General features: G+C 39.3%; 1 protein-coding gene across 1 annotated transcript in view; it reads left to right on the top strand.

The window, feature by feature from the left end:
* wdr27 (WD repeat domain 27) overlaps positions 1 to 15,009 on the top strand; it is a 38,299-nt gene that overhangs the window by 715 nt on the left and 22,575 nt on the right. Inside the window, exons 2-20 of the mRNA XM_058058315.2 lie at positions 312 to 453; positions 523 to 647; positions 727 to 840; positions 932 to 983; positions 1,062 to 1,132; positions 1,230 to 1,317; positions 1,400 to 1,502; positions 1,979 to 2,070; positions 2,380 to 2,444; positions 3,301 to 3,413; positions 3,594 to 3,667; positions 6,131 to 6,200; positions 6,781 to 6,849; positions 7,362 to 7,465; positions 7,577 to 7,666; positions 8,824 to 8,945; positions 10,603 to 10,736; positions 11,272 to 11,369; positions 11,683 to 11,804. Of these exons, the coding sequence (XP_057914298.2) occupies positions 312 to 453; positions 523 to 647; positions 727 to 840; positions 932 to 983; positions 1,062 to 1,132; positions 1,230 to 1,317; positions 1,400 to 1,502; positions 1,979 to 2,070; positions 2,380 to 2,444; positions 3,301 to 3,413; positions 3,594 to 3,667; positions 6,131 to 6,200; positions 6,781 to 6,849; positions 7,362 to 7,465; positions 7,577 to 7,666; positions 8,824 to 8,945; positions 10,603 to 10,736; positions 11,272 to 11,369; positions 11,683 to 11,804 (1,848 nt within the window). The remainder of the gene's footprint in view (positions 1 to 311; positions 454 to 522; positions 648 to 726; positions 841 to 931; positions 984 to 1,061; positions 1,133 to 1,229; positions 1,318 to 1,399; positions 1,503 to 1,978; positions 2,071 to 2,379; positions 2,445 to 3,300; positions 3,414 to 3,593; positions 3,668 to 6,130; positions 6,201 to 6,780; positions 6,850 to 7,361; positions 7,466 to 7,576; positions 7,667 to 8,823; positions 8,946 to 10,602; positions 10,737 to 11,271; positions 11,370 to 11,682; positions 11,805 to 15,009) is intronic.

The following is a 15,009-nucleotide window of genomic DNA, read 5'->3' as shown; positions in this document are numbered from 1 at the left end:
TCTAGAAAATATTTACACTAGGCAGACTCCGAATTCGATACGTAGAATTTCCTTTCCGTATTGAACACCTTGTAATGGCTATTACTGCCACCAACAGGACTGGAGTGGAACATTACGCTCATAATTAAGACCCGTTACCCGTTACAAAAGGACGAGTTTTTAAAAACACGCATTTTCTTGGGCGTTTTCTGAATGATTATATGATACGATTTTATATTAATCACTGTAATCAGCAAGCTGTACACATTTTTTAATAGCTCACATGTAAGAAAACTCTATAGAAGTAATTGTTAGGACTTGTGTCTCCACAGGCCTTATTGCTCTCCGGCCATCATGGTGAAATCACCTCCATGACTTTTGGGAAAATAAGCTTTCCTGTCCACTTCTGTTCTGCATCTGCTGATTATGTTATTGTTTGGAATTTGCACATGTGTCAGAGAAATGTCAGCCAAGGTACAGAAAAAGACATGATTAATTATTGTGATTTTTAGTTTGCATGTTGCTAATTGAATATGGTTACAGATAAAGTTGCAGCTGGAACAGTCATTGGGACCTCTCTTGGAGAAGTGGTCCATCTTTCCTTCTGTTTCTCAGATGAGAGAGTGGCTGCATGCTCAGGACCTACTGCATATGTTCTCAGCTCACGGGTACTTTGAGAACAGCAAGTGCATATTATTCACACTTTAAATTTTGATGTTAAGGCATTCTGATTGTTTTTCACACCAGAAAGAGGAAATTATTTCAGCATTGACTGGTCACCTGGGACCTGTAACATCAGCAGAGTTCTGTCCATGGAATAAGGACATTCTTATAACCACATCAGAGGACAGAACATTCAAGGTATTTAGTTAGCACTATTTATTCTGTATGTTTTGATGTACTATGTTCAATGTGGTTGGGACATAATGACAATCCGCTTTTTTCCCCCGAGGTGTGGGATTTAAACACTGAAACTGTGTTTTACCAATCGTATGTGCTATCAGGTAGGATATTTTGGGCTAAAATAGATGTTTGCATTTCAAGGGTTCAATGTATTTAATACACGCTATTTAATTTCCCAGCTTCCCCTCTGCTCAGTGTGCTGTTCCTGCAGGACAACAGGCACGTTGTCACCGGCTCCACAGACGGGCAGGTTATTATTACACACAGCCTGTGACAGCTGCAAAATGATTATCATGATGACGAGTCATTTCGCAGCCCTGAAAGAACATTTTTGTCTCTCGCTATAGGTTTGGTGCTTTTCTCTCCGCGAAGATTTTACATGTCAGCTCGTGACCAAATTGGATCTTCACAAAAGTGAACAAAGACATCAAGCAGGTGACATCATAACCAACCATTGGACAGGAGCAGAGTACATCAAGTCATTGAGTTGATAAGCTTACTTTATTATATTCTTTAGGAATGGTTGAACAGTCATCTGAAGCTAAGGTGGATATTTCCAAACCTGTTCTGAAAATGGCTCCTTTTGGCTCATGCAATGACTTCAATGGTACAGAGAAAAAGTAAGTGAAAAAGCAGCACATCTACAATTTCTCTGTGGGATTAATGTACTGTAGTATTTGTCTACCGACCTACCTGCCTACCCATTTAACGATTGGTGGGGTGAAATCAAATTGTTCTTCTGTCAGGTCTAGGTTTCTTGCTATACTGTATCCATACACTATGTCCCAATTAAACCATACTTGTCAACCACAAACAGTAACAAAATATAACCAACAAAGACGCTAGATGGCAGTAAAAGCATATTCATAAAACTAGGGCTAAATGTGGGAGTTTATTTTATTTTAAGTAACAGGGCTTTATTGTAATTGTATCAAGTCTTCACATATACAGATAGATACATGGGCTCTACATGACAGCAATGACTCCCCAGTATTTCATATTCTTTATGCTATTCTAACCTCAATCACTGATTCCATGCAGTTCCTTTTCTGTTTTCCTGGTCTGCAAACTGTACACATTTTTTCTGCCACTGTAGGAACAAGAGCTGGTTATGTATTGGAAGCACTGACGGCCTGTATGTGGTCGATCTGGCTACATCAGAAATGCTCACAGTTCTGTATTTCAAAGGTACGGTGGATCCCTGTATATTCCCAATTCCATTTTTTCCCTGAGAATTGTAGTGGCCAATTAACCTAGCATGTTTTTGGAATGTGGGAGGAAACCGGAGTACCCGGAAAACATGCAGACCCCACAGAGATGCCCAAGTAGAAATGTAAAAAAAAGTAACAATGTGACATCAGGACAAGATGCCAGTGACCAATGTGGTTGTAGTATTCGATGATGTTGCAATATGACAATTATTAAACAGGTTACATTAATTATTAAACAAATGTGATAGTTGTTTACAACGTTGTTTTATATTTTAACTGATTCTAGACTACCTCAGTTTGAGTGTCACGATGGCTGGATCTTGGGTCTTCTCTGAGCAGTGTAACAATTCTGTGAGTATACCTCAAAGAACCAAACACATTGCTTCATTTTTACATAATACATTTTGTTCTTGTATATGCGAGGTCAATCCCCTTTTGATTGTTTGATGCATAGCTTGTCTAATGTAGAAGAGTCCTTTAAGTGGGATTGTATAGAGACCATGATGGATGAAGGAGCCCAAATTCAAACCAGCACATGTTCACTTAAAATTCTCAGCCAAGACTCTTTGAATCCACTGGGTTATTATGTAATTGCAATACAATAACCCTATTCATTTTTTAAAATGCTATCCAAACTAGGATGGTCTTTGGCACAAATATATTTCCAGCATGACATCAATGATATGAGAGATTATTATCAAATATTTATTCAATATGTTTCCAGAAACATCACATTTTTACCCGCTCAGCATTGTGCTAATTTTTCCCTGTTAATGTTGCCTGACGCAGCTTCCTAATTCTCCCATGCCAGTAAGATCCTTTGTAATGGAGGCTACTAAATACTATAAACTTTAATTGTGTGAAAATTACTTTACAACTTACCCCATAAAACCAGATTTGTTAGTCAACAGAATAAGAGATTTAGCTTTCTGTCAAGTGTTTGAATTTGTTAATAGCCCCCTAAACACTGGCATTTCCACCACACTGCAATTACAATCTTAAGTACTCACAGTTTACTGCTGGATTATACGTGTATATAATATGTGATTGGGGTTTTTCATTTTATTAGCCCTCCAAGGAAGAAATCATGTGTTTTAGTACTATAAAAGTTAACACCGCTATTAACACATTTCCCATTCTACAATAATCATGGTCTGCATTAGCCTCACAATTGTTTTGTATTGACTCATTCATGTATTTTTGCCAGGTTTTGTTTTTAGTGAGCTCTTTGTTTACACCGTGTGTGAGCCTGTTGGAGTTCCGTCCGTGTGATGCAGGGACCGCGTGTGCTGGAAATCAAGGCTTTTCTGTATTTTCAAGGTATACATCTGTGTTTTCACAATACATCTGCGCCATTTTAAAATTGAAAATTGCACTGGACAAGCTTTCCAATGAGTCAACAACGTCATGGCACTGAGATTCAGAGGGACTAATAATCAAGTGATGGAAAAGTTTGTAAGCCTTCAATTCCAGTAACTCCTTTCCCTCCCTTGTTTCCAGTTCACCCCCACTGTTGGATTCTCCTCTAAATGCCGAGCTGAAGAAGAAGGAGCCCAATCATGCAAAGAAAAAAGGTCAACGTGTCTGCTTATCATGGTTACACAATGACTTCCTGTTGGTAAAGCAACAATATGTAGAAATTGGTATTTTGAAAATGGTTTTGATGGTACAGTGGCTTGTGATACGGAGACTTGGATCACTGTCATGCCAACTTTAGTGGTTAATGGCGGACCAGGATGCACACGTGATGTATTGGCGCTAATATGGCCAAATGTATGAACGTGCATTTACTGGACATACGCATCTTTGTCAGCTAACAGAGGCATGTTTAACCACTGTTGAGTTCTATTTATTCAAAAGATATTGTGCAGGGAGAACGCTCCAGCTAGAGCAAACCAATTCATTTGATTGTTGGTCTATACAAAATCTGTTTGGCTATAAAGTTGCATAGAATTTCCACCTTCCATACAATCGGGTAGAAAACATTATTTCCTTTGCACTCCAGGAGGTGTTGGTGTGGCAATGACTCCCTTCAATTTGAGCACTTTCAGCACTTTAACTGGTACTTGAAATGTAATAGCAGACACGGACACATTTCAAACAATATGTTGGTACTTATTATCCAAGTTGGAGGGTTTGTTTCATGCAGTCATGGCTTCCATGGTCAAGTAAGCCTCTTTGTGACTCTGGTGTATCATTAGGCCTTGGCAGCTTGGTTCTATTCTCCAGGGGGTCTGCGGTTCTCTGTGGTTTGCACATTGCTCTCACAGAGAGGTAGCAGCGGGAAGGGCAATATTATCCTGACTCCTCACAGCTGCATGGAGGGGAGCTGCTGTTGCCAGACCGTGCAGGAGATATGCTGCACGACTGCTATGTCACACCGAATGCTACAAGCATTTACGGACTTGTGTCAGTCTTAGTAAGTATATCAGCAGAATCCTGAACCATAAACCTCTCAGGCTCTTGGAAAAGAAAACATTCTTCCATTGTAAATCTGGAACGAGTCTGCAGTAGCCTAAAAGAGCTGCATGCAGATGGACGTGACAAGGCACTCTGTCATCGTAAACAGGAAGGCCCCTCCAAACCATGATAAGGTTGACTCATTACTTTTAGTCTGTGGTTGTCATTCATTTCTTATTTCACTTAAATATTTTTCCTGCAGGAACATTGTACATTATAGACTACATGCAATAATTGATCCTGTTTTTTGTAGAATTGACTATTTTCTGGTATTTTTCTTCGACTTTCATTCATTCATTCATTCATTTTCTACCGCTTATTCTCACAAGGGTCACAGCGGTGCTGGAGCCTATCCCAGCTGTCTTCGGGCGAGAGGCGCGGTACACCCCGGATTGGTCGCCAGCCAATCACAGATTTTTCTTGGACTTTATTGATGTAATTTGGAGAAAAAAATAGTATACAGAGATGGTTATGGTTTAATTCACTTTGAACATGCATACAATTTATCACAATTCCACATGTCCACAAATCTTAATGTTAAATCAATCATTATCTTGTCTTAAAAATCCCAGATTGTCCTTCGCACGGCTTGGATGTCGCTTCTTCAGTCTTTTTTAGAAAATGTATTAATAAATCATGCTTTTTTTTGTGGTTGATTATATTCCATAACGATCGATCTCTCTCTATATATATATATATATTTTTTTATTCATTCATTCATTTTCTACCCTTTTTTCCTCACGAGGGTCGCGGGGGTGCTGGAGCCTATCCCAGCTGTCTTCGGACGTGAGGCGGGGTCCACCCTGGAATGGTGGCCAGCCCTATATATATCTATATATATATATATATATACATGTTAGATATGTACGTGACCTGGGGGGGTCTCAAGTTTGAGCAGTGTGAGAGGGGGGTGATGGGGTGAGAGGCCGTGGACCGTGGACCCCTGATCAATCGAAACAGGCATAGGCATAGTCAGGAAAGAGGATGCGGAATCCGAGCTTATAAACCAAGAGGAGGCGCATGCACACCTTTTATTTATGGAGTATTTTATTAAAAGAAGCCTATGGTTCCCCACTGGAATTTATCATATTCAAAGCCCCTGAAATACTGTATGGGGATGAAGTGATGTTTTTTTTGTATTCCTGAATTTGGCATGTGGAAAGCTGAGTATGTTTAATGACTTTGGGAATAATGAGCTGATTGTAATATGGAAACAGACTGACGGCTAACAAGGAGCAAAAGCCCCACCCTTCAATTTGTGGTTGAAGTAATTAATGCTTTCTGGATGAGTGGTTTCTTGTATATAAACTGGTGAATTTATGAAACCCTGCTACTGTCAACGCAGCACTTCTGTCTTAATGATTTCCTACAAAAGGGTAATTACACTTTCACACAGAATCAGTAAGTTTGCGGAGGTGTAGTGGCATAGGAAATGACAAACGACTCAATAGGAGAGCATGAGATTATAAACAAATGTAGTAATCAAGCCAAATTAGGACAGAAAACAAAATGTTTTTTTCCGTGCTTTAGAGGACTTCAACTGTAACAAAATCTTAATTTTGATCAATTTTCCACAGGTGGAATAAAGGAACAGCCACTTGTTTTCCACTCAAATGTCAAATCATCTGGATACACCAGCTCCCCAAGGTAGACACACGCTCACATTCATACCAATGGACAATTTCCAGTCATACATGCATTTTGGAATGTGGGAGGAAACCGGAGTACCCGGAGAAAACCAATGCACGCACAGGGAGAACATGCAGACTCCACAAAAAGATCCCCAAAAGAGTCAAATCCAGATCTTCCCGACCTCCTGACTGTGCAACCAACATGCGCAAAGGAAATTGCGTGCATGCAAATCCACATTGTATTACTTAGCCCGTTTGTAGTGGCATCCAGCATTTTGCTACTACTTTACAGCAGCACAGTAGGAACAGAATCTATTACACAACCATAAGACTACAATGACAGTAAGTTAAAACGTATGAGGAAAGTTGTATTTTAGAAATACAGTAGAACCTTGGTTAGCGTCATTAATCTGTTTCAGAATGTCCGACTCAAAACTGACACAACAACTTGACTGAAGATGTCATCGTTTACAAAGATGGCAATGTGGCAGCACAATCCACATCCTCAGACGGTCCATAAACTTTTAAAGTTTATTTCTTAAATAGAAAGAATAGAATTATCTTTTAAGTTTTAGTAATTTTTTTTTTTTTTACAGGAAGCAAATGTTTTCGTGTAAAACAAGTGCACAAAAAAATCAGTCCTCTATGAAGACCAAGAAGAAAAAGTAAGAGCTTTATTATATAATGTGTAGAAATCTTAAAGGGGACCTATACCTCATTTTTCGGCCCTGTGTATCGAGTTGTGGATGCTAATAGTGGAGCCGCACACGATAACCAGCACAGAAAGCTTTCTAGATCTTCCAAAATCTGCACCTATCCAGCTGTATTTCCTTGGATTTCGTGCTTCCCGCAAAAGCGGTCTGTTTTAATATATTCCACCCACAGCCCGAGAGAGCTTATCTGTCTTACAGCCATGCCCATATAAGGATGTCCGCTACTCTGTGACGTCACAAAGTGGCAGTTTTACCACGCTTTCTGTAATTGAGCGTTTTGAGCTATCCCAAACTTCTTTCAGGGCTCACTTCCAAATGCGCAAACGTCATTATCTGAAACTAAGAATACAACATTTGAACTACATTTATAGGTCGGAAAAGTGGAAAAAGCATAATAGGTCCCCTTTAACAAAGAAAAACATGTTTTTAATGTGACTTTTAATAAACTTTTCTTTTGCCATGAGGGGTTTACTCCTCAAAGATTACCCAGAAGACACCGCTGCACCGACAGTTCTTCGTGCCAATCTGAGTATTACGAACAAGCCAATGTATTGCCTCCAGTATTCAGGTAACATTATGCAATACTGACCAGCATATTTACTTTTTATACGCTCTTCATTTCAAGTCTGTGATAAATAATGAACAATTTCTTTGATTTTGTGTCTTGTACATTTCTCAGGTGATGGAAAGCAAATCCTGTGCGGTCTCGGCGACAACTCAGTGTTGTTGTACAAGTCTTCCCTTACCGGCAATCCAGCTGTGTATACAGGTACATGAGCATGTACTCATCACCTACCCGTGCCCTAGCATTGCAACGTGCTGCTTTACAAAAGAACGCATGTTAGGTAACAGTGTTGTTTACAGACAAATCTCAGTTTTCACACGATTCGGTTTTTGATGAAAAAACAAAATTTGCTTCAGTTTCGTACACTGCCTCGGTTTTTGAATGCCCCGGTTTTTCTGTTCACTCTCACTTTTTGCACAATATCCCACATTTTATAAAGTGTTTTCTCTGTACGGTATCGTTACGTGAAATTGAGTGCTCAAACAAAGCACCCTATACATTGCTGACTCTTTGTGCATGCTTTTTTTAATTGATGCCAACTGATAAATAACTGAGCATGGGGCCCAGAAAATTGCAAGTGCCAACACTTTGATAAAGAAGATGAAGCTCTGCCTCTTCATACTCCTTAGTTCTGCTTCTTACGACTCTTTTTCGGTCATTTGGAATTATAAATTGTATAATGAAGCATTCAATGTAAACTCTACGCATATAAGTTACCAAACCACAACCACGACACTACTCAATTCGAGCTTGCCAGGGTGTATATGGGAAGCTGGCATCAACGAGGTCCAACCATTCATCATTTATAATTATTTCACATTGCTTTGTGCATGTAAAACTATAATTATTCTATATAAAATATATTTGTGGGTGTCTGGAACCGATTATTTGGATTTACATGATTTCTTTAGCAAAAAAAAGCCTCGGTTTTCATGCGCTTCGGTTTTCGAGGAACCTTTTGGAATGAATTAGTAACAAAAACCCAGGTACCTCTGTTGAGTCACAAAGAAGTCACACATTTCCAAGTTGTAATGTTTTTAAATGATATTAATGTTGCTTGGATTGTTTTTTTTTGTTTTTTTTTAAAGGAAAAACTACTCTGAATTGCATACTTCAACGTGGAACTTTGGTTTCAGATGAAACACCTCACTGATTTTCAAATATAGCTTGGAAAACTGTAGATAAAGTTGGTGTTGTTGTTCAAACGTCATCTTATACCAAACACACCAAAAGGGGGCAGCAGAGATACAAGGAGCCGCAAGGATGCCGTGGCCCTCACTCTGCACATGTTTCATAAAAGTAAATGTTGCAACCACACTCTGTATTTCCAGGTGATTATGAAAGGCTCTCTTTATGTGCAGGACACGACAAGCCAGTGAGCAGCGTGAGCTGGAGCCTCAACAGACACTGTTGGTTAAGTGCATCGCACGACCAGACTTTGCGACTCTGGACTCATGACATCCCAGAGCCTGCTGTCGTTATGGTAAATGTCTTATGTTCACACTTGTTCATCTGCCATTGCTCTGAAGTGACTACTCACTTGATGCTGGCACACTTTGGCCCTGAATACTCGTCTGAAGGTAAAGAAAGCGTAACTAGAGATCAGAGCTTCCCAAATAGTGGGTTGGACCCCCAGGGGAGCACATTCAGCTGTCACAGGAGGGCAGGGGAGACTTGGAACGTTACTGCAGACCTGCCAACATGTTGGAATTTTTCATACTTTGGGCACGGATTTTGACCCTCAAATACTCTCCCAAAATAAAAATGTGGTCAGAGCAGCTCCCCTGGAGGCACGTTGTGATTTTTTGTTTCAGAAGCCCCTGGCTGTCTAAGTATGCATTTTGTTGCTTTCAGTTTTGAGTTGTTTCTGTGAAACCCGGATGATGCTTCTGTATCGAGGCACCAGCGCACACTACACCAGCTCACGCCAATTTGAAAATTCTCTTGCTTCCTCTTTTTCAGGAATGGTCGGAAATGGGATATGGAACAACTGATTAAATTTTGGGTGTGATGCGAATCGTAATCAGGATCCAGGATTTTTTTTAAGGATTTTTAAACATTGTGAGATAGGACCATTTGTGCATATAACTTCACAAAAATGGTCAGAGCACTTGGAAAAAAAATATATGTATATATATATATATACGTATGTATGGATATTCCAACAGGTTGTACAAAATATCAAAGACTGATTATTATTTTAGTGTGAATCATAATATGGGAGGAACCACGTTCATCCTTGAAGGACACTACTGCCAGAAAGTCACACAGGACGCATAAATAAGTAAACATGATCAGGTTCGCAATAGTATTTCAAATCCAGAGGGGGTGTGAATAAAATTCTGGGACACGACAGATCATAATTGAGCACCACTGCTATAGACACAAACAGATCTTTTTTTCCGACATTGTGGAAAATACTTTATTCCACAGTTGCCATGATGTCAAAGATTGATGACACAACAGATAAATGGCAGTAAAAATGGATGGATGTATTTTGCTGTCATTTGCTTTTCTCAGAAGCTCTCATGGTTATTATGTTAATATCGAGAGAGTCAATGCAGATGTTTTTAAATTAAGCAAACATTTCTGATTTATTGTATATGTTCTATCTATAATATGCCACAGCTTTTTACTGGTTTAGCACAGACCAGGAGTAAAACGTTACTCTACATGTCAGGTATTTGAACAAAATCAACCGAGCCAATTGCTAATTCCCAAAGGAAATGAAAGTGCAGTGGAAGATATTTCACACAAGCTTTATTCAAAGTGTTGTTTTTGGCTGTTCTTTTTATTGATGAGTATATTTTGAGCTAGGACATCTCTGTGTGGAGTTTGCATGTTCTCCCCGTGCATGCGTGCGTTTTCTCCGAGTACTCCGGTTTCCTCCCACATTCCAAAAACAATGCAAAAACATTGGCCACTCCAAATTGTCCATAGGTATGAATGTGAGTGTGAATGGTTGTTTGTCTATATGTGCCCTGTGATTGGCTGACCAGTCCAGGGTGTACCCCGCCTCTCGCCACAAGACAGCTGGGATAGGCTCCAGCACCCCCGTGACCCTAGTGAGGATAAGCGGTAGAAAATGAATGAATATTTTGAGATAATGGCTTTGTCTGCTATTTGTTTTTTTCTTTCAGAGAAAACAAATGTTCTCGAAACCTATCAAAGGTGCCCAGTTTTATTACCTGGACAAGTTTTTGCTCATGGCATCCGGAGATTCACTGCACTTGTATTTGTACCATGTGGACGTAACACACGATGATATCAAAAGGTAAAAGTGCTTATTTTAGCATCACTTTCTGCATGTAAAACTATAAATATTGTTTATAAAATCTGTTTTGTGTTAACATTTTTGGGTGTCTGGAACGGATGAATTGGATTTGGGAAAATTTGCTTTGGTTAGAGTCCATTTTGGTTTGAGTTGGACCTTCTGGAACGGATTCATGACATAACCAAAGCACCACACTATTTGTATTTTAGTGCCATTTTTATACTTGAAACTGCAAAAAATATGTAACATTTGATTAAATATACATATTTCTTGACTAATAGTACTAATATTACTATTATAGTACTGCTAATACTCATAGGCCATACTGAACCAAGAAATAGCAAGATTTATTCATATAGTTTTGAAAAAACTTTACAAAATTAAGCCAGAAAATTCAAAGCGTGAAGAGGCGAGGCATTACAGTAATGCCATGTAAAACCTACTTTTTACCTATATTTAAACTTTTTAAGTTATATTTTGCAGGAACCAGGTACCGTAATTGATTCAATATCTGCTTCAACTTGTTTCTTTTCAGATACGAGCATCGGAGTTTTGTCAAATTGGCAAAACGCTTTTCAACGTCCTCTGGAGCAGATATCACAGACTTGTCTGCTATCAATGATTTCTTCTCCCGTATCCTTTTTACTGCCTATTGTTGTTTTGCGCAGACTTCATTGCAGAATGAAATGTTTTAGTTAACAAATCAATCTGCTCACCCACCGAAGCTTGTTTTCTGGTTTTACTGGTGAATGCCTACATTATAATTCCTTATGGACCACCGGCATACTTTTACCTGTCTTGATGATCTCCCCGACATGCATAAGCACAGCATGATACAGATCTCAACTATCTTTTTAAAAAAAGATTCCCCTAAATTTCAACTTCATTTCACGCTTGTCTTGCTTCTAGTTTGCACAAAATAAATTCCATAACTTTCTTGGCTCAGACATTGTTCTGGCGTGTGCCTCTGATCGGTCCATTCAAGTATTTGACATGAACGCAGGTAGAGTGGCTGCAGAACTGCCTGACGCTCACAGTAGAGCCGTCCACTGCATAACACAGAACAAGGTGAGCATGTCCAAATGTTCCAGTCATGCATGTCTTATGTTGTCCATAGTAAGAGTTAAGGCTCCTGCACACCAGGGACGTAAATCTCTTTGGTAGACCATTTGATTTGAATCTAGATACACAGGTTATGATACAATTCATCAAAGTGCTATATTTTAAAAACTGAATGGTTCAATACGATTCGATGCAATTAGATTCTACGGTTAATGTTTGTTGATATAGACATTAATCTTACATTCTAAAATAAAGATGCCAATTATGTGAAAGTGGCATTCTTACAGTATTGTCAAATGTGTAAGAGAGAACATCATATCATATATTGTGTTTGATGGGATCATTAGCCGGATAGCACACTGGGGGGCAAACTTTTTGACTCGAAGAGTTGTAAAATTTGGATGACACACAAGATCAAGCTACTTTGTAAATAAACCCCCATTCTGCTTTGTATCAAAGCCTTTTGGATTACTGTAATGACCCATCTACATATATCAGTTTAATTTCAAAAACTGTTCATTTTGTTTGCAAAAGCGTTTCAAGACTAATAATTGGTTTAAAATATCATTGCAATTTGTAACAATGCAAATTCAGGCCATGATATTTCTATATACTATATTACTATAGTTCTGTCCACATGAATATGCATTCACATATCAAAGTAAAGGAGGTCCTGTTAAGGCAATTTTAATTTGAATGTCATCCCATGTCATATCCGTAGACGAACCGTAACAAACATGGCGATTCACAGGAGAAGACACATGTGGATTGCTAGCTAAGCAGCGTCGCTTGTCAGTAGTTCCATTTCACATTTTGTCAAGAAAATGAGAAAGAAGAAAAACATGTCAAGAAAAACATTAAACTGAAAATGCACACATTAAATTGTCACATCATCTGTCGCAATACGCATACGCTGAAGCCAGAGTGTTCCAAAAGTTCATTTTTTTAAGTTTAAATTTTGTTTGCGTGTGGAGGCGAGGCCAAGATGCATAGAAAACAATTATTCATTATAATTATTCATTATTCATGGACCTAAAGTTACAATAGAAGACCCAGCTTCTCACATTTATACACAAGTACACGCTCCTATTATGACACATTTAATCTCCTTTCCCAAATTTATGTTCCGCTCTTTCCACTGTTTAAACCATGAAGTTCATTTAAACTAACAAACAGGATTTATCTCCATATGGTCAATCACAATATTTAGTAGTAGTTTTACTAAAGTGTATGTAAACTTTGCGATCGGAAAGAGGCTAAACTAACCAGTATCTGACTCAGATCCACACAGAGGAAAATGAGTTTTTGGCATCGGGGGGTAGCATAAGCGTCATCTTCATAGTGAAGGATGGGATATTTGGCAGATGTTACTGTTGCATAAGACTTCATAGTGAGCGTTATGAGGGTTGCATAAGGAGCACATTATGTGTGAGCGAGTAAACGTGTTAGCTTGTGGTGTGAATGAAGCCGGTGGCTTAAAAGTGGTCATTATCATCCATCTGGCTGTGTATTGGAACCTGTGGTGTATTGGCGTTAGAAGTGCCATTCGAGATGGCAGGGGGAGATTATACGCAAGATGATGGCCTTGGACCGATGCTGTTCCATGATGCAATTTGGGTTTGCAGCCTTACTCCCACATCACTGTCTTGGACCAGTGTGGGCCTAATTTGCTGTTGTCTAACAAGTTGACAGCGTGGGCCCACATCCACAGCCATTATTGTGCGCCGAAGAAGAATTCTGCGTCACTCATCATGAAAAGTATAAATGTCAGCGATGAGTTACAATTGGCCATTTATTTTGATGATTTGCATACAATGGAGGAAGCTTTTTACATATTGCAGTAGGTTTTCTCTTCTGGGTGGGGGTATTCATACTGATCCTTTAATAATAATAATAATAATAATACATTTTATTTGTATAGCGCTTTTCAAAATACTCAGACACTTTACAGAAAAATGGAGTTGAATAAAAACAAGTAAACAGAGTAAAAGATACATACAAATACAACATTAATTCGCTAATACACAGTTAAAACATGAGTAAAAGCGGGGAGGGGCGGGGCACAGCAGTCAGATATAAAAAGTTAGACATTAAAAACAGATTTAAAGAGGTGGCTTTTTAGTTGTTTTTTGAAGGTGGGAAGGTCAGGGCAAGCACGGAGTGAATGGGGCAAAGAGTTCCAGAGGGTGGGGGCAGCGATGGTCTTACAGAGGAGTGCCAGGAGGTTGGAGTCTGAGGATTGTGTGGATGGAGGAGGTCTGTGAGATATGGAGGGGGTCAAGTTTTAGGAAAACTTGACAGAATATTTCAGATTAGTGTGAATCTGTTGTGTACCCAGTGACCCTCACGCTTTTGACTTTCCTGACTTTTGCATGTTGACCCGTGCGTGCTCGTACTTTGGATTAGTTGGATAAACTGCTGCTCGGGCCATGCATGCACCCATCCAAGTGTGATGCACACAGCTGACTTCACGCCCATGCCTCTTTACTGTCACACCATCCATTGTATGTGCCATGTTGTTTCAGCTGAGCTATTACGTCAATGCATGCCCAGCGGTCTTTGAAGCACTGGGTCGTTAATACCAGAGGAGCATGCAAGTGTTAATGATGTGTTGGTTGGGAACGAAATTACTCTTTGAAGTGTAGCTGTCATTTTTTTACTGTTGAAGTTGCATGTGATTGGTCAAAATTGGCGTCGACACTAGTCATTGGCTGTATGGACATCTGACAGAATGATATGAAAATATCAGTGTTTCACAGGTGTCATTGTGTTATAATTATAGCTCTAAAATATACATCCATCCATTTTTTGTACCGCTTATCCCCACGAGGGCGCGGCCATGCTGGAGCCTATCCCAGCTGTCTTGGGGTACACCCTGGAGTGGTGGCCAGCCAATCACAGGGCACATATAGACAAACAACCATTCACACTCACATTCATACCTATGGACAATTTGGAGTGGCTAATTAACCTAGCATGTTTTTGGAATGTGGGAGGAAACCGGAGTACCCACGCATTCACAGGGAGAACATGCAAACTCCACACAGAGATGCCCGAGTGGGGAATCGAACCAACGTCTCCTAGCTGTGTGGCCTATATTTTAAAATATCTTTATTGAAAAGAGAAAGAAATAAAAATAGGCATTTTTAAACATAATCGAACATGACAAATGTGGAATTTAAATTCAGTAAATAACAAAACATTTTGAATT

The sequence above is a fragment of the Doryrhamphus excisus genome, linkage group LG20 (genome assembly GCF_037039965.1).
Source record: "Doryrhamphus excisus strain RoL-2023G ecotype Guam linkage group LG20, RoL_Dexc_Guam_v1.1, whole genome shotgun sequence".
NCBI classification, from domain to species: Eukaryota; Metazoa; Chordata; class Actinopteri; order Syngnathiformes; family Syngnathidae; genus Doryrhamphus; species Doryrhamphus excisus.
Note: the sequence above shows the minus strand (reverse complement) of the source record. Positions and strands in the feature narration are given on the sequence as shown.